We start from the raw sequence: 18,322 nt of genomic DNA on the forward strand, positions 1-18,322 counted from the left end.
TGTCTCTCTTCTTTGTTTTTCAGCGGTGTGGTTTGGTTGCCTCCCCACGCAACCCAGAATACAATATTCAGCACAGCCATTTTATTGCTTCATCTCAATTCCCCTGTAAATAAATTATCACACCTCTCCTCAGTTTTTTGAGGCACGAGCCTCGGGGTGCACCCAGCAAGTTCACTCACTGTTGCATTGTACTTTGTGTGTTACTGAAGAAACACACAAATAAGACACAATAAAACAGAAATAAGACTGTGTCTCACTGAAATTATAGGAATATCCCTCCACCAACAGAGTCAAAGACTGTGTTAATCTAAGACACACTCCAAATCATGGCACGTTATTCAACAAATTTTTGTCAAATTTATCCCTGTATCCTTTATTTACTCCAGTCAGGAACTGACACAACCAGCCATATATAATACTAAATTAGGAAGCTCCAGTGCAATTATATACACCTATTCTTTAAGCTTGAGCAAGAGAGTGCTTTCTATTTAGCACTCTGACAACATGCTGCAAGGGCCTTTTTTTTCCCAAATGCTTATACATTTATACTCCAAAATTAAATGCACAAATGAAAGAGCCTGACTGAAGACTTTAAAAATTTTTGTTCATGAAACTTTCAAGGACATTTGAAACAAATCTATTTGCTTATTCTAGACTTTGCACAGACTTTAAAGCTTCAGACCATATTTTATATGGCTTCAAAATGCCTCTTGCAGGTATTTTGTATTTTTCCATTGAGGTTAGGTCTCATTTTAGATTTGATATTGAGAACCGTATTTCATCAAGATGTCACACTTAATCCTTTATCATTTTTTTCTGCATCAAGTTCTTTGGCAGCTGATCAGTTTGATAAAAGTACAGGTCCTGATGCATAAGCAATGCCCAGTAACTTCACCAAGACAACTCAATTCCCCAAAAGACACTTGTTTACACATCTGAGGGCCTATGTTACAAATGCAGTAGGGCAAAGTAACATCCTAGTGAAACTTGAGAGCAATCAGAGTTTTTAAGTTCTTAGATAACTTTGTCAGTTACATTAACCATTTTTATGAAAAATGGTATAGACCATTTGGGATGGGGTAGAGGGCAGGGAGAAGTGTTATCTCTGAGGAAGACATTGGGGTTTTTTTATAGTCTAAGCATTAATAATTCTGACATAATTACATTTATCTGGGGAAAAAAAAATCCTTCTGGCTACAGCAAGTCTCTGCAAGATTTCTCTGCAGTCTTCTCACACACTATTTGTTGTTGTTCCAGCAATATAAACTATTACAAGTAAGTATGACGATAAAAAACCCAGAGGGACAAAAGGAATGCCAGGCAAAACAGATCTGGTTTTAAGTTATAAATTGCCAACAGATTTTTTTGTAGCATTACTCAAAAATTCCCCAAACAAATCTTCAAAATGTGAGAAAAAGCACAAACCCACTTTTATTCAGGAACAGAGGTCTTGCTGTGCTTTGCATAAAGTATTATCACAGGACACTTAGTCAATACACTTAGCCAATTACATCCATGGTAAAGCCTGATAAGAAATATAGAGTTTTTCACCATATGTTTGCATTTTGCTATTGCCTTAATTATACATAAAAAATAACATGATGTTCATTGCTTCATGCACACACAAAGCCCTTGATTCAGAAAATGGCAGGGGTACATCACTAAGTTCAGCATATACTACTGATTTTCTCACCAACCTTTCCAGTGGAAATTTATTTTTATTTTACCACTATGAATGCTGGTTTTACATTTGCTGAGGTACATGTACTTATTCAAAAGCCTTTAGCTTGAATAAAAATAGAGAGGTAACAATACCTCTTGTAATTGTAGCTCTTTCTTCTTAGCTGACAAATTCAAATGTTTTTCTAACAAACTGTAGTTCTTCTCTGTCTCTTTATCAAACTTCTTCTTTTCCTCCTACAACAGAAACGAAGTAGCAATGATTTATATATAAAAAATAAGACTCTTTCTTTTAAAATTCTAGTTAATCAGAAACAAAGAGAAAAAAACTATCATAGCTCCGATAAGTAAAGGAAGGGATGTTTCCATCTCATTTAAAAAATTAATTTAAAGGCTAACTTGAAATGAAATCCCATTGTATCATTATGGTGTAGCTTATCACACAGATGCTTACATCTTTAAAGTCAAAAGAGCAAAAAACCAGACCTCTTTCTGATTTATTGCATTTTTCATTACTTTCAGGGATCATTCACACCACCTTGTTTTTGAATAGAGATCTTAAATGGAACTATTGGATTCCCTGAAAAAAAAAACAACCAAAAAACCTTTCTAAAATTGACAGGGGGAAAGTTCCAACAGCTCAAAACCCAGAGAAAATACACCTCCATATTCCACAGGATTTCTTGACTTTAAAGCCATACAACGACCTCTCTGCTGAATTCTTGTTCCTACCAGTTTTATTGTGCACAGGACAAAAAAAAGACTTTTTAAAATACAGAAAAATATCCATAAAACATAAAATCATACTAGGAAAAGAAAAATTCTCACAGACACATACGAATATCATTTGCACATGCAAATCCATTTCTCTGACCACCAAAAGCAACATACTGGAAGAAGGATGGTCATCAAATATTTCTAGGAAATCTGAGTTCCTGGATCTAATTTAGTAGAAGACATTGTAAAACAAATTGCTTCCTCAGTTCTAATTTCCTAAAAGTGTGTAAAGGTAAAAATCAGTATTGATGAATTCAACCAACCAGTTTTGAAGCTATTTTTACTATATCTAATTGCAGTAGAAAATAACCTCAAATAAGTAAAATCAAGCACTACGTATTCAAGAACTGACACAGATTTACTCATCAGAAAGGTACCAGTTCAATCACAATATTTTTCTGTCAACTGTAGTTTCGGAATTTAATTTGTATGTATTCTACCCAAAATCCTGATTAAACTCAATAGACATACTTGTTCTTTTTTTTTCCTCTTAACCTTTCACTTTTAATAATATTATATATATACTATAAGCAATATACATTTTTGTTCTCTGAACCATTAGATTCTGAAAATGGCATTATATTTAAGGGGCATGTAAGTTGTTTAGGATTGCTTCTCAGAAAGTGCTTTTGCAAAAAATGGTGTTTTTTCCCTCCATTATGAGTCTAAGACCTTCCTATAAAAAAGGAGCCACAATACTAGTTATCAACTGAGAAATATTAAGATATATATATGATATCAGTGTGATCAGAGATAACACATTAGCATTTGGAGAATTAGGAAGAAAGTAGAGTGTGGGGTAGGGGTGGATCTCTGTGGTTTTATTAGCAAAGTTTCCATTGATATGGTGAATATTTGAGTGCTGCCAGAAAAAAAAAAGAGCTCTCTTAACTTCTTAATAGGCAAAGCCAGAAACTTTACACAAGTAGTTTGGGATTAGAGCAATAACACCTTTTATTGAGGGGTAATTGAATAAGATATCTCAGCTTCCAGCACTATGGAGCTAAACTTTTATCTTATTCTTTTTTTTCTTAAGCCTAACTCAGACCATTTCATCAGTGGGGAATGTAAGATACAGGAAAATCTGAGGCAGCACATTCAAGTTTTAGTTTGTAATAGTAGCGTATAAATCTTTCCTAAAGTAAATACTACACAATGTTCCAGATATATTTCACCACTAGGTGCCATAACTTCGTTTTCAGAGCTAAGTAGTATTATATTTCCAGTGTCAGTGCTTTGATTATATTGAATAAATATTCAGTTAAGAATATTCCAAGAGCTAAATATTTTTAAAGGATATTATACAATTATGTAAGACTGTTCTATTTAAAGGTCAAATTCCATCAAAAAAAAAAAAAAAAGATCACAAATAATAGCTACAGCTTCACAGAAACAGCAGGGACACAAGGAATGAAACATCCATCCAAGAAAATGGATCCAATGTCAATGTAATTTGCCTTAGAACCATCAGGAACAAAATCCTGACTAGGAAATGAGTGAAGATATGAGATAATTTAAAGCATTAGGAGTTCTCACACCCAAAATAGCAATGCTCTTTAACAGCAAAAATACTGCTGAAATAATCCATTCATTAAACAGCTGCTTCTGTGACAATAGGTTACATTTAGAATGAATTTTTTCTTCCCTTGGTCCCTCACAGACTAAGTTTTCATTGTATGTTGGTTGGGTCATCTAATATACTTCTCTCAAGTCCATAGAATTACACAAAGCTCGTTGTATTATTAAACTGAAAGGATTTATGCTGAACAGAGCATTTTCAATTCATGAACACTGAAATCATATGCAGAACATGCTAATCATTCCTGCTAAACTCAAAATGTATACTGCTCTTGTAATTGAAACATTGTCTTAGCTATTAAATATCACTGGTAATTACATCATTATTATAAAATAAAACATGTGCAGGTAGTTTGAAAATGTAGTAATTGAGTTTTGCAACAGAAAACTGTAATAAATAGCTGGGGTTTTTTTCTTTTCCTTTTTTTTTTTAATAAGCATTTAAATTCCTCACTGCAAGAAGGAAGATAGGTACGAAAAGGTCAAATTTGTCCTTGTTACTTTTATCCAAAGCTAGTCTTTATTTAATACATGAAGTTTACTGTGCCATTTTTTTAAAATATACACAACTTCGTGACAATCTTAAAAAAACTACCACTTTCACCAAAAAGAGGAACTTTAAATGAGATCTCATCTTTAAGCTCTCCATCCCTATTTTTTCCACTCACACAGAGACAATGAGTTATTTATGCAAAAGAAAATAAAAATAAAATAAAGGCAGTTTTCACTTTTCAGGTAGCAAAAATGCAGTTAAAGGTACATGATGAGCAAGCTCCTTTAGGTAGTTAATATTTTTCAGCCTTTGTTGTGCAACTGCAAGCAAATACAAGGCAGAACAGGATTACCCATTAGGAAGGGGGGCAGGTTGTTAGCAGGATTGTTCCTATTCCAGACATAAGAGATAAGAGAGGTGACAAGAAAGAATGGAGAAGACACATTCTTCTCTTCTTGAAACATTCCATTTGTTTCTGAAGCAAGTTCTCAAAATAGAAACAAAAAAGTGTGAATACATGAAATCTAAACAGTATGTTTCTGCCAATTACATGTCATTACTGCAATGCAATCCAAGTAGAGAAATTAAACAAACTTATAAAGGCAACAAGGGACAAACCTTTACAGCTCCTAGTTGCTCTTTCCTAAATCTTTCCAAAGGTTTGATCAGAGTTTCAGTAACACTGAGTGCCTAAAGAAAAAAAAGCATGGGTTAGGTTTCCATAGCCAGACTGACAAGTCACTTTAGCATCAGCAATAAAAAGAAAAAAGGAAGCAAGCTCCGGGGTAAAATAACAGAGAAGCATGCAAGTTAGGAGTCCTAACTCAAAAAAAAAATCACATCTCTTGAGTTCATTCAAGCTTTCAAAATTTCAATCCCTTATTTCAATCCACTATCAGGAAAATTAAATCTAAAACAAATGCAGGAGTTTCAGAAATTTCGAGGCTCCAGCCAAACTTCAACTGTTTTATTTGTGCCACTCTTGCAGAAGAGGTTGATGGTCTCAGTGACTGAAGATCAGAATGAGACGGAGGACGAATCACTTTCATTTGGTTTCTGCAACAAGAAGCACTACAAACATGCTGAATTGAATACTGAATAGCAAATAATAATCTTTTCAGACACAGTTAAAGTCATTAGGCATTGATATATGTTTCCAAATATTTACAGTTCAGTACATTAAGAAGACCTTAAGTTAACCTAAGTTACAAAATCAAGAGGTTCAAAGTCAATAAACGAGAAGTTTATTTGACAGGGTGAGCATTCACCAGTGCACTTACAATATGTACAGCCTCATAGCCATACTAAAGAGAAAGAAAAAGGACACAATATTCCATCATACCAATGATGCCTAGGACTGGGCTTAGATGCCAGGAGTTCAGGCAGAGCTCCCTGGAAGCTGCCCTGAGATACAACAGAAGGCTTTCTCTCTTTTTCATCCCCTTTCCCCCCATCCCTTCATAGGTGAAAAGCTTCAGATAAAACATCACAAGCTTAATCTAGCCTTCTGGAACACTTCTGAAAAGTTTTTATCATAAAACACACATGGGATGTACTGGAGATCTGGCACAACACGAATCTATCTGCACACCACTGTTTGCTCCCACCCAACCCTGGAGCCATGCAGGGATTACTGTGGGAGTCATCCTGCCAATTCACTGTAACCAGAGCAACCCACATTTTTCAACAGCCAGGGCAGCTCACTAACCTGTAGCTAACTGGAAACCCAAATATCTGGCAAGTCTGGGCCAAACTGGGTGTTGCACAGTCATCCCTGTAACAGCTATGTCCTAACTTCAGAACACTTCTCCTCATGGCCCAAATTTTTTCTTTCAGCATCCATTTCCTAATTTTGCCAAAAACACTCAAAGCATCCCTCAGCATACCCTTGGTGGGAGCAAAAGGAAAAGGAATCCTGACAATTTTTTCTTTCAAATGCATACAAGCAGCACTGGCCTAACCACGACAGAGGAGACCCTTGCAGTAAGCTGGAGGGTGGAGAAGGACAAGCAGCTTCTGCCAAGTCTCCAGCACAGCCAAGAGATATCCAGAAGAGTCCATCCCAAGGCTTTGTGAATACTCTTGGCAGCTGGAGAACCATTAATTCCCTAAACTATCTCCAGTCCCACCAAACGAAGACAGCTGAATGCCCCAAGCAGGAGCTGAACTGTGGTTCTAGGAAGGATTTAGCCCACCCAGCAGCCTGTGTAATATGTACCCTAACTATTCAAGCAGTTAGCAGGAGTCTCCAGGGCAGGTTTTAGAATATTCAGATTTTTCAAATTTTTTCAGGCTACCAGAACTTTCCTAGGGGCTGAAATGAAAGAGCAATTTGGATTTATAATTGGATCGAGCACCAGAAACAGGTCCCTGGGACACAGCACCTGAGGACTGAAAGATCTCTTCTTGCTGACTGCAAGAACTCTCAAGTCAGAGTGAAGAACTGCTTGTGGAAATCAAAGAATAGTCCTTCTATACTGGAAAACTTCAAAAAGTTTAAATTGGTTCTGCCAGTTTCCCCTCTAGTAACAAAGCAAGGCGAAAAGTTGCGAGGCCTCCTCAGAGAAGAAGACACAAGCTGCCAGGAGGCAGAGCAGCACAGGTACTAGAATCATTTTAAAGCATTTAAAGGCAGCAACTGAGCACTTAAATGGTCTGAAGGTTAAAAATAAATAACAAACGACAAGTTGCTTATTAGCTGTTTGAACTTTTACTCAAAAGAGTGACACGTAAGATTAACGGGAATTGAACATGTGCTGAACACAAAGTCCGAGTCAAAGAAAACCACAGCACCTTGATGTTATAAAGAAAAAAGAAGAGGAAAACATTCACAGAAAAGGCTGTGCTTTATAAACCAGCAGAGCTGTCTGTAAATCACTGCTCTGCTACTCCTGTGCAGTACTAACCATGGGAACCACTACAGGAATTTGTTTGAAGCAGAAAATAATCTTTAAATCAAAATGGGATGTTCTCTTCAGCGACTGCCAAGAAACAGATTCCACTGCTGCCAGTGGTATGATATGCCAGTAATTCTTTCATTAAAAGAAAAACAAGCTCCCCCTCCTTCCAAAAAAGACATTTATCATTTTGTGTAACTTAAACTTTTGTTAATAGATGCATCCCCAGATGCCTTCCATACAGGTATTTATGATTTGTCACCCCCTTTGCTTTCTGTGCCTGGGTTACATAACAGGACTCTTGATTATTTCAAGAGGGTGGAGTGAGATTTTGCAGATCTTTGGTCAAACTCCCATGAAGCTTCATACCATGCTCAAACATAAAAATACAAGACTGGTAAGTTCAACAGTGAATTACAGAGATGTTCTTCTGACTGGTAGTGATAAAAACAAAGTTCATAGTTAAATATGTCCAATACAAGACTAAATAGAGAGGCATTCCCACTGTTTTCCAGTACTTAGAATCCAGTGCTCGTCATGAAAAGATACAAAAATATGTGTATTTATTTATAGAACAAAAACATTATTTACACTGCTATTCATTCTTTGCTTATTTATAACTTGGCAACTCAAAACAACATCTTTTTTTCCTTTTTTTTTTTAAACCATGGATAGCAGATTAGAAAATAGGAAATAAGCTAAGGATTGCTTGAATATGTTTGTAATTATCACTTGTACCCTCCTTAAGAAATAGGATCATGTTAAAAATGTAAAATTTCCAGGAAAAGTTATATTAGGCATTTAAGTTAAATATTCATTAATACAAAATTACTTGTTCCTTCCTTTTTCAACTTCTGTCTTGATTCTCAAATTAATTTTCACCACTCTACTTCTCTAATCAGATTATGACAGGAATGTACTATTTAAAGGGCACAAAAAATTCCTTTCTTTACTTTACATCTCTGATCTGCCTAAATCCATCTGAAAGAAATATATATATTCAATTATAAGACCTGGCAGGCAAACTATGGCATGTAACTAATAAGTGAATCAATATAAAGAGGTCATGTCTCAGGTAACAGTATCTTAACCAGCTTTACGAATGCCAAAGTCTCAGGAATGCTTTAAGAAATGTTTAACCTGATGTGCACACGTGTCCAGGCAGACAGTCTGGAACTGCCTACACTATTCCTGTTCTATCTGCAGCATCTATGGAAAGGTCAAAGAATTACCTTAACTTGAACATAAACCTGGCAATAGCAGCAATAAAATCATCACTGCCATCATCACCCCAGAAGATCGCTGTATCCAACATTTCCAACAAGACCCTAAAGCAGGCTTTCAGCTTTGTGTGTAACTCCTTATTTCAGATGTCTTCAGGAAACTCCACCTGCTCAGAGAAGTCATATAAAATGGTGCTAATCTTGACTTCTCCAGCTTCATTTCTTTCAAAGAAATAAGCAACAGGCCATAGATTAAGGGGCCCAAAACAACATTTCCTAGTGCAGACTAGGAAAGGCACAGACTAAATCCATCAGCAAGCTCATTCACAGCTGTTGGGTACCTCCAGTCGAGTCAACAAGATCCAACAGGTCACTTACCAGTCAGCACCAGTCCCCAAAGATGACTCCATTTAGACTGTCACTTCCTCCCTTCTCAGAAGAGTTCAGGGAGACACTGCTTCCCCAAACTCCTCCTACACACTGCAACCTGACAGACAAGACCATGCTCCAGCAATCAATGCTCCTCTTGCCTTCTCGCCCTCCTGCAGTAGGCAGGAGCACGTCCTCTAAGTTCCTGCTCCCCTTGTAGGCAGAACCAGGCTTGTCTTGCAGAGGAGCAAGGCTCCTTGCACAACCTGCAAAGGAGCAGCCACCCACAAGAGTTCTCCCAGTTCAGTCCAGCCCCTGTGGCTGAAAAGACTAGACCAACCTAAGTTAATCAAAATTTGCTTTTCTTATTAGACAAATGCAGCACTGGCCTCACAGCCTTCACCCTAAAAATATCCTTAGGCCTCAGCCCTTACTTGAAGCACTGGAAATTACACACTGCTCATCAACAACTCCAGTGGTGAGGTAAATACACATTCTGACTCTGTTCCATTCTGAACCTAAGCATTCTTCCATAAAAGACAGGTTTACTGAGAAAGAAAAAAGCCAAAGCCATAAACATACACCTTCCTGCAAACTGCACAGCAGCACAGTTCCCAATTCACATCCCAAGAACTGGAATGCAGATTGGATGCCATACCTAAACGAGGGGGTTTAGTTTCCCAGAATACCAAGTGGAAAGGTTTATTTGTAGTCAGGGGCAGGACTGTTTCTCCCCTCAACAAAGCACAGAGAGAGGCTGCCAGTCAGTAGGGCAAAGTTCATGAAACTAAGTAAGTGTCAATGAAACTAGATCTGGGAAGGAAGTGTTGCCTTACTGAGTGCAACAGAGAATGCAGAAAGGAAGACATACCTACCAGTGATTCAATAACACAGTAGTTAACAATGCTGCTAAATAAAGAAGTTTACTTTCTAATAAAGAAATTTAGCACTGACAGCTGCACTTCTACTTACAGAGGACATAGCTCTTCTGTGTTTTTTTTCTAAGAAATTGCAACATTCAGTTTAATAAAAAAGCCAATTCTGATATCTCCAATGCTGGAAACTTATAAAGAACGTTATGTCCTCGAAAAACCTTTAGTAGTTTGCATAGTGATTTGCTACTGAAATTTCTCAAAGAATTAAGACCCATGCCTGAAACCCTGCATGACGAAACTTTGCAGATACAATTCCACTACTGAGGACATCGAGTGTTACTTATGAAGCTTTATCCTCTATTCTCTCTTTTCCCAAGACAGTATGGTTTGCATTTACAGTTAAGACATGCTCCCAGTTGGCTGCACGGCCACTTCTGCTGCCAGCAAGCCCTGCAGATAGAGGGGTGCATCTCTAACTACTTCTCAGTGCTGGTTTTGTATTTAGGTGGAGCACTGTTGACTGCAGTCACTGTAGCCCACGCCCCAGGGGCATTTGTTTGTTTTCAAATCATATTTTCTTCTAGTAAGAGTCTGGATTTTCTCTCTGCACTAGAGCTTTCCCTGTAGCTTTACAATCCTAAATAATGCAAGGCCTCAGCCACGCATTGGGCATACAGACATGGGTGTTTGAGGGGTTTTGGGTTTAAGGTTGGAACCTATAGACTAAAGGATTTTTAAGGGGGTCTCATAGCACATTAATACTTGTATGTCTTTGCATGTGTGCAGAGGCTATAAAATAGAAGTGATGTGCATTGCTCTGTATTCATTTGCTGTGGAGGAAGCCATCTGGTAACAAAAAAGCCAGGTGGACAGGCGATACATCTGTCTTAGACAACTTATTTTGTGCATTTCTGAGGTACCAGAAGTACCTTCCTCTTAAGTGTTCCAGAAAACTGCTCCCAGGATTTGGTAAGACAACAAGAAGTTTCTCAAATCGGTTCCATGGGGAATTTCCCAGACCATTGATCCCCTGCAACACAAGCTGCAACACAGGGAGGATCCTGTGCCCTGCACTTGCTGGCTCTTTCAAAAGCAGCAGCCTTGCCTTACAGAGAATACAACAGCAGGACTCCTGAGTTCACTCTTTCAATCAAAGGTTATTTCCTGTTCAGTGGAAGTTCATGACTGATCTAAAGGACAGAGACAGCTAAAAGGGCCTCCTATGACCCATCTGCTAAGCCGTGCTCTGCTCTGAAAGGCTGTCTGCAATGATTCTCTTGCTATGAGACTGCTGACCTCAAAAATTAAATTGGTATCATTAGCAAATGACAAATTATTACACTTAAAAAAAAAAGGTGAAGACAGGCAGTGAGTGTTAGTAAAGATTGTTTACTAAAAGCTATTTAATAGTCCCATTTCTGAATAAGTTTATTCTTACGAAATACATTCCACTAAAAATATAAAAATACTACAAAGCCATAAACATAACAAATAGGAAAACAAAATAAAGAGAGTGACTCTCACAAACAGTAACAAATCAGCTTTTCCCCAGCTGCAGTGGAGGAAAGCTGGGGATAACTCCTCCAAGGAAGTCCTTCCTTTAGCAAACCCAAAACACAAGAGTTGAACAGTGTAACACACCAGAACATTGCTCTGGTTCTCATACCAGCAGAAAACCACTTCCAGTCTACCCTGGTCACATAATGATCCTGACAAGGCAAAAAGGTTCCTCAGAAAAGAAAACAGCATAATGCCCATTTTCTTCCTGCATGGCAAAGCTCACCAGGGAGCAAAAAGATGCCACTGAAAGGCGAGGACTCCAACAGCAAACAACGGCTTCAGTGTTCAGTCAAGAATGAACTGCTCAATTGTCAGCGCCTTCCTCCACAAGAAACAGTGGTGTTATTAACAACCAGCAGAATCCAAACTGGTGACAGTTTTACAATGCAAATTCCAAACATTTCCCATTGATGAACTAACAGAATGAAAACTCTCCAGTGAGTTATGTTGATGCATGCGAGACCACAGAGTTATCTGGAAGTGGAAGCTCTAGTGGTAACAGAACATGTCAGCCTCAGAGGTGGGAGGAACACACCCAGAATTGGCTTTGCACTTTTTTTTTTTCTACTCTATAGACAAGTCACTTTTATTTTAGAGATTAATGCACACAAGTTCATAGATGACTCACAAAACTATTTCAGAAAGACTGTATATGACATTGAAAAATAAACAAATAAACATTTGATGTCAGGAATCACCAAAACAGACCAAGATTCCATGTGCCTGAAATAGTCCTAGTTCTACATTCATGTTCCATATTCCAATAATTTAATGACTGTCATCTGGTCTCATGCCGCACAGAAGAAAAGTGAAGGCTGAGCAGTAAGACATAGCAGCAATTGTTCTGCTTGTTTCTAAAGCTGGAAAATGTTTTATTAAAATGGATAATTTACACAAGAAAAGGATCTAGATCCTGCAATTAAGGAAGTCAAGTGTTGTTCCTGAGATATTTTATCTATGTCTCTATCTCTGCATCTGAGATGTTCAATATGCTGTTGGCAGCCTAATTTTTCAAAAGTGATCACCAATTCCATCTTTTCTACTGTCCTGGCAGATATATTTAGTAGCCTGTGCTGTCAGCAGACTTAAAAGGATCTGAACATATGGAGTACTACATAATGCCTTGAACTCCTATTGAACAGATCCTGAATACACCACACACCCAAGGCTATGGGGTACTTTTTTACCCTACATCAGTGAGTAAACTGATTGCTCCTTCACACAGATTTCTTCAGATTACTGTCAAGATAGATTAAGACATAGAAACCCTTAAATACCCATGTGCAGAGTGCCAAAGGAAAGCCCAGAAAAATTAATACCACCATCTTCACAGCAGACTCAACTAGTGTAAACTAGATACAAAGAGGCACTGAACAAAAGGTAATAGAGTAAGCTATTAAGGAACACTGTGTGTTAAGTGAGCACTTAACCTGTGAAATAAATACTTGTGCACCTAAATACTTCATTGTAAGAGGTAAGTATAAGTAAGTATAAATAAGTGTATGTACATATTTGTACAGATTATTTAGATTTTACCTCTAACCTTTTTGAGTGCATGCATTTGAACCTTAACTTCTCAACTTCTTTTAACTGAGGAAACCACAACTGGAAACCCTCTCCTCCATCTTTCTTTTTTTTTTTTGTTTTTGTTTTTGTTTTGTTTTGTTTTTAAGAGGAAGAAAAGGAAAGACTAAAATAGTGACTTGACTGAGATATTTTTTTAAAAATCCATAGAGTAACTGTTTCTTGAGTTCCTGATATATGCCGGGAATAACTCTGCTTTTCAGAGAGATGTTAATCTGGATTCAATGCTGCCAACCTGACAAGGAATGCAAAAGGATTTTTGAGAGGCCAAAACCACAAAAATACCTTTGGTACAAGAAGCAGCCTTTCTCTTTTGCAAAAAAAAAAAAAAAAAGTAAAAAAGGAGAAAAAGGACTTAAAAAATAACTACATAGCACGTCTTCTCTTAAATTATCTGAAGGAATAGAAGTGTGCAAAAACTGTAGCAAGAAATAGAAGAGAACATATCAAAATAAACCAGTTAATTTATATTGCCTTTGGGAATGACAGGAAATAGAGTAAGGTGAATATAATTGTGTCAGAAATCTTATACAAAGAGAAATGTGATGGAGTAAAAAGGAAACAACAAGTACTTCAGGGTAAAGTTAGAAAGACAAAGGCAAAAGCACATTTTATTTGGCAAGGGGCAAAGAAAACTCTAAAGAAAAGAGGTTCTTCATATATATCTCCAAAAACAGAGAGGAAGGAAGCTATAAAACCATTATGTACTGGAAAGAGAGTTAAAGCAACAATGAAGTGTAAAACAACAGCAGATTTTAATAATCTTCACAAAGGAAAAAAACCTCAGTTAATTATAGCAAATTATCTGACAAAGCGGAAAAAAATGGATGTTAATGGAAGCAAGGATTCCTTAAGAGCAATTAGATGTATTCCTACATTACGCAACTAAAGAATTAATTGCATTCGAGTCAGAAGGGGCTTTGTTTCAAAGTAGTTTAGGAACTCAGCAAACCAAACTAAAGAGAGAGCAAGCAAGGCCCCAGAGGATGATAGAAGAGCAAACACAGCAGCAACTTAAAAGGGAGAAGAGAAGGAGAAAGCAAGAACTGAGTAAGTTATAGAAGAGACATAGCAACTCTGATACTCACAGGTCCTGGAACTATAGAAACTTAAAGGTTACTCTGCATTTGTTAAGAACAACATCCAGCTTCCTTTTTCAGATCAGCACAGTAGCTCACCTCCTCAACAAAGTCTTTGATGCCAACCCACATAGCATTCTCAAAAGCAAAGGTGGTGACCTGGTCTTAAATAAATTGTAGGAATAATGAGAGAACAACATCCTGGTTGCAAAACTACCCTGAAGAATACCTGTTCAGCTAAGAGGACATTTCAAGTACCACCCAGGAAACAACAGCCAAGTTTCCTGCATGATTCAGTTTTCAGAAGGAATTTCTGGAGTGACTTACAAGTAACTCCATCACACTAACATACATGTGGAGCAAATCCAAGCCAAAATGTCAGCGCTTTCATAAAACAGGATTAAAAATAATTTTGACATAAAAGAGAGAAGGTCTAAACTCAGTGTAATTAAATTGAACAAGGAAAAATACAGATGTTAAATACCACTATGAAGGAAAAAAGAGTTTTTCCCCGTGACTACTTCAGAAACATTCTCTGAGATTCACCACCTTAACTTACAGCAACAGCAAACTTAACTTACAGAGACTCAATATGGATATCAGGTGAAAAAAACCGAAGAATAAACATTGGAGTAAAGAGAAATCCATATTGCTGGAACTTTTTAAAGAATAGGTTAGACCAGCACTTGAAAAGGATCATCGAGGTACATGTGACACTGCTGCAACTCACACCCCTGGCAGAGCTGGAGGTAAATGCAGCCAACTGAGTCCTGGCATAGGAGTAAACAAACCCAACAGGACATGAGACACTACTAAATAGGACCTGAGAGCTTGCTGGACACTGCCCATAACTGTGAGAGACGCTGACAAGAGTTACAGGCAGTGCCGTGAGGGCTGACTGGACTTCAAGCGTGGCTAAGGAAGAGTTATGTGAGAACCTGCTTTCTGCTATCAGGGGAACCAGGGTTGAGAGGGAGGTTTGGTGCTTGCCCTGGCAAGCAGGAGAGTGGCCAGGTAGTGGGACAGAGCATGGGAGCACGACCACGTTGAGCCTCGTCCATCCCCACCTTTTCAGACAAGTCTCGCAAAGTTCCCTTTCATCCCTGAACTTCCACAACACTTGTGTAATGCCAAAGGAGCAGAATCAAAGTCCTATGATTCCACTCACCCTTAACACGTGAAAAAAAACTTCCAGAATATTCTCAAGGACAAAGTCATCTATTTCGTGTCTGCCCTGGGGAATGTCACCAAGCTACCATGCTATGGAAAAATTAAAATGCATGGCAACATCTGAAATGCCCTTAGTTCTGTAATTCTTCATTGATTTCTTTAATTTTAGTTTATGTGACTGAATTTTTTCTTCAATTGTGCACTGAAACTGAAGGGGGCAGTTAGAAATCTTCTGGTCATCTTTGAAATAGTGAGGGGAAAAATTCTCAACAGCAAGCATTCTTAACAAAGAAGACTGAACGCTTTTGAAAAAAATCCTGCTGTATACTTTGCATCTTAATGGAAAGTCTTTGGATCCCTGACCTGATTCCAAACATCTGTGAATGCAACATGCCCTAATATTCTCCATGGGAGTATCCCTAGAGCTCATGCCACTGTTAAAACATCCACTGCGCAGTCTTAAAAAAAAAAGTCAGAGCAGCAGACGTTGAAAATGATCTTTTCCAGTCACCACACAATCATTTTCTCAGAGACTTATGGCCACTGTTATACTGACTCACTCCAGAAATGATACATAACATTTGCTGGACTGCAATGTAATAAAAGGCCACGTATCTGGTAACTCAGAGAATATATTCTGTTTCTATTTGGTATTAAAGATTTGCCCCTTAACATTTTATACTCCCTGTTTTTTCATCAAACTGTCACTGTTCTAACAAATACTGCATTTTATTCTTCTCCTACCAAGAAATGGACATTAATGAGCTTTTAGTGAGACAACACCTTCTGTGCAAGCATGGACATCATACCAAAAAAAATAGGTAATACTATTTCATGGCATTCAGTTTGAACAACTGAAGTGTTTTACTATGCAGACAGACAGCACTGGATTCTCCACAGCCTACTGTGCTGGTAATCTATCCCTGCTGAAGATCTGTTGATACAGCCACTGAAATGTGCCACATAATTCTGAAGTCCTGAAGTTGACATCCCTAAAAAGCCTGATATTAAAATAACATGACAGTCCATAAAGTATTTTTTGTTTTAAGACTTCCCTAAGATTTTCGCTAATTAGATTTATGCAAATTCATTAAATAAAATACAGTTATGGATGGCAAGAAAAAGCAGAAGAAAAACTATATTGCAGAATTATGAAAAACAAAAGAAGTATTGAAACATACTTGAGCAAATCCCTAAAATTTGGCAAAACAACTCAGGACACTGAAAAATTGTCTCTACTATGTAAAGAGTACTCTTTAGGAACGTGTGAGGCATCACACTGACCCTAATTCAGACCCAAGTGTGGTTCCAGATCAGAGCAACACACCAGAACATAGCACACACAAGAAACCATGACTGTTAGTGGGCTCAGGACTGCTGGAGAGAGAAACATTAAAAAATAATGGTTCATAAGTTCTTCTCTCACTTATCTACATACTCCTACACTGCAGGCACAGCTTCTGGCAGAGAGAAACACAGAAGACAGATAAGTCTCAGCTTCCTGTCAGTGGTGCCAAATGGTCACTGATTTCCAAGAAGACAAAGATATAATCACACGACAAATACTGAGAAACGCAACTGCTATCAAGGCAGATCTGAGCACACTTCCTAGATGCAGAGCCTGACAACACTCAGATGAAAACTGGGTACACAGCACCTGCTCTATGAATTCCTGCTCTGAAACAAAAGCTGGGCATGCAGCTGCTGAGGAGAGCCATAGTACCACCCAGAAAGAAAGCCCCCCTCCTCTGGAAAATTTAGGAAATCCAGATAGCAAGGTGCATTGAAGAGCTCTCATGTGCAGACAACATGTGCAGCTGCAACCCTCCACCAGGAAGTTCACCTACAAAGTAAAGGTTTCTAAGTCTGCTACTACATACAGACAACAGATTGCATCCCAGATTCACAGAGGCACTGAAGCTGGAGATACAGTGGACAACTGCCAAACCTTGGGTGTGCTGATACAGCATTAACTCTTTCAGCTTCCTTTTGACTGTAAATGTAAACAACTTCATGGTGGTTTTCACCCCAGCCATACTTCTATCAGGGCACTATCATTTTAAACCACATAGTACTTATCAACCCCTACAATAGAGATTTCTTCTTTAATGAGAACTAGTTTCTGTCTCTAACTCCAGACTACAGAACCAGAGGCTGCACAATGAGAACTCCCCCTGTTTAGTCAGTGATATAAACATCCTGGTGGTTAACAAAGCAGTAGGCAACTTCAACTAACTTTGATTTTATTCTTTGCTAAACGCACAGCTTTTTAAATCTTTTATTGCAACTCACCAAAATTTCTCTTTGTTCTTCAAGATTTTTTAAAAAGTTTGAAAACTCATGAAGTGATGCATCTGTAATACAAAACCAGAAAAAAAAAAAGGTTTAATCATGTTGCAGGACGGCAAGGCAAAATGTAGCCACTTATAACCATTTCTTACCTACCTATGTATCTTTCATCATCTGTCTCTGCATCACCAATGAATTCAAATTTAAAGTCTCTCAGAGAATGGGCAAATTTTCTCTGGGCTGCTGAAAGGTCTGCAATGACAAAAAGGACAGGTTGAAGGTTAGGCTATCTTTTTAAGTAGGCCAGAAGGTCCTCTATCCGTAGAATAATCAACTTTTACAAGAAACTCTTAACTCAAGTCTAATGACATTACAAGACATCAGGTGTTGTTTAACCCTCTGCTGATCACATCTGGGAATTTGCCACACAGATTTCTTTATGCAAAGCTATATAGTAGAAAGCACATGTGTACAAATTAACCTATCATTACACTTCCCTGTAAATTAGGGTACAGGCCATACAAACAGATCTGTAACTACAGAAGTTACAGGCACAACACTCAATGTAAACCGTGCCAGTTTTCTTACTCTGCTAACCTAAATTCACTAGTACATTCATCAGCACAAATACACTCTTAGAATTTTCTACATAGTTAGCTCTGCTAGTGAAACACTTATACATAAGCCAAATATAAATATAAAAAATATAAAAGAATTGTTGCACTGGAACTATAAAGTCCATAGAGTT

At 37.8% G+C, this 18,322-nt stretch overlaps 1 protein-coding gene across 1 annotated transcript in view; it reads right to left on the reverse strand.

Annotated features, from left to right (window-relative positions):
* Positions 1–18,322, reverse strand: part of ARHGAP10 (Rho GTPase activating protein 10) — a 147,897-nt gene that overhangs the window by 86,265 nt on the left and 43,310 nt on the right. The window contains exons 3-6 of the mRNA XM_018073497.2: positions 17,731–17,826; positions 17,578–17,639; positions 5,147–5,218; positions 1,816–1,917 (exon numbers count right to left, since the gene is read on the reverse strand). Of these exons, the coding sequence (XP_017928986.2) occupies positions 1,816–1,917; positions 5,147–5,218; positions 17,578–17,639; positions 17,731–17,826 (332 nt within the window). The remainder of the gene's footprint in view (positions 1–1,815; positions 1,918–5,146; positions 5,219–17,577; positions 17,640–17,730; positions 17,827–18,322) is intronic.

This window comes from Manacus vitellinus, unplaced genomic scaffold (assembly GCF_001715985.3).
Source record: "Manacus vitellinus isolate BGI_N305 unplaced genomic scaffold, ASM171598v3 scaffold_0_pilon, whole genome shotgun sequence".
Classification (NCBI taxonomy): Eukaryota; Metazoa; Chordata; class Aves; order Passeriformes; family Pipridae; genus Manacus; species Manacus vitellinus.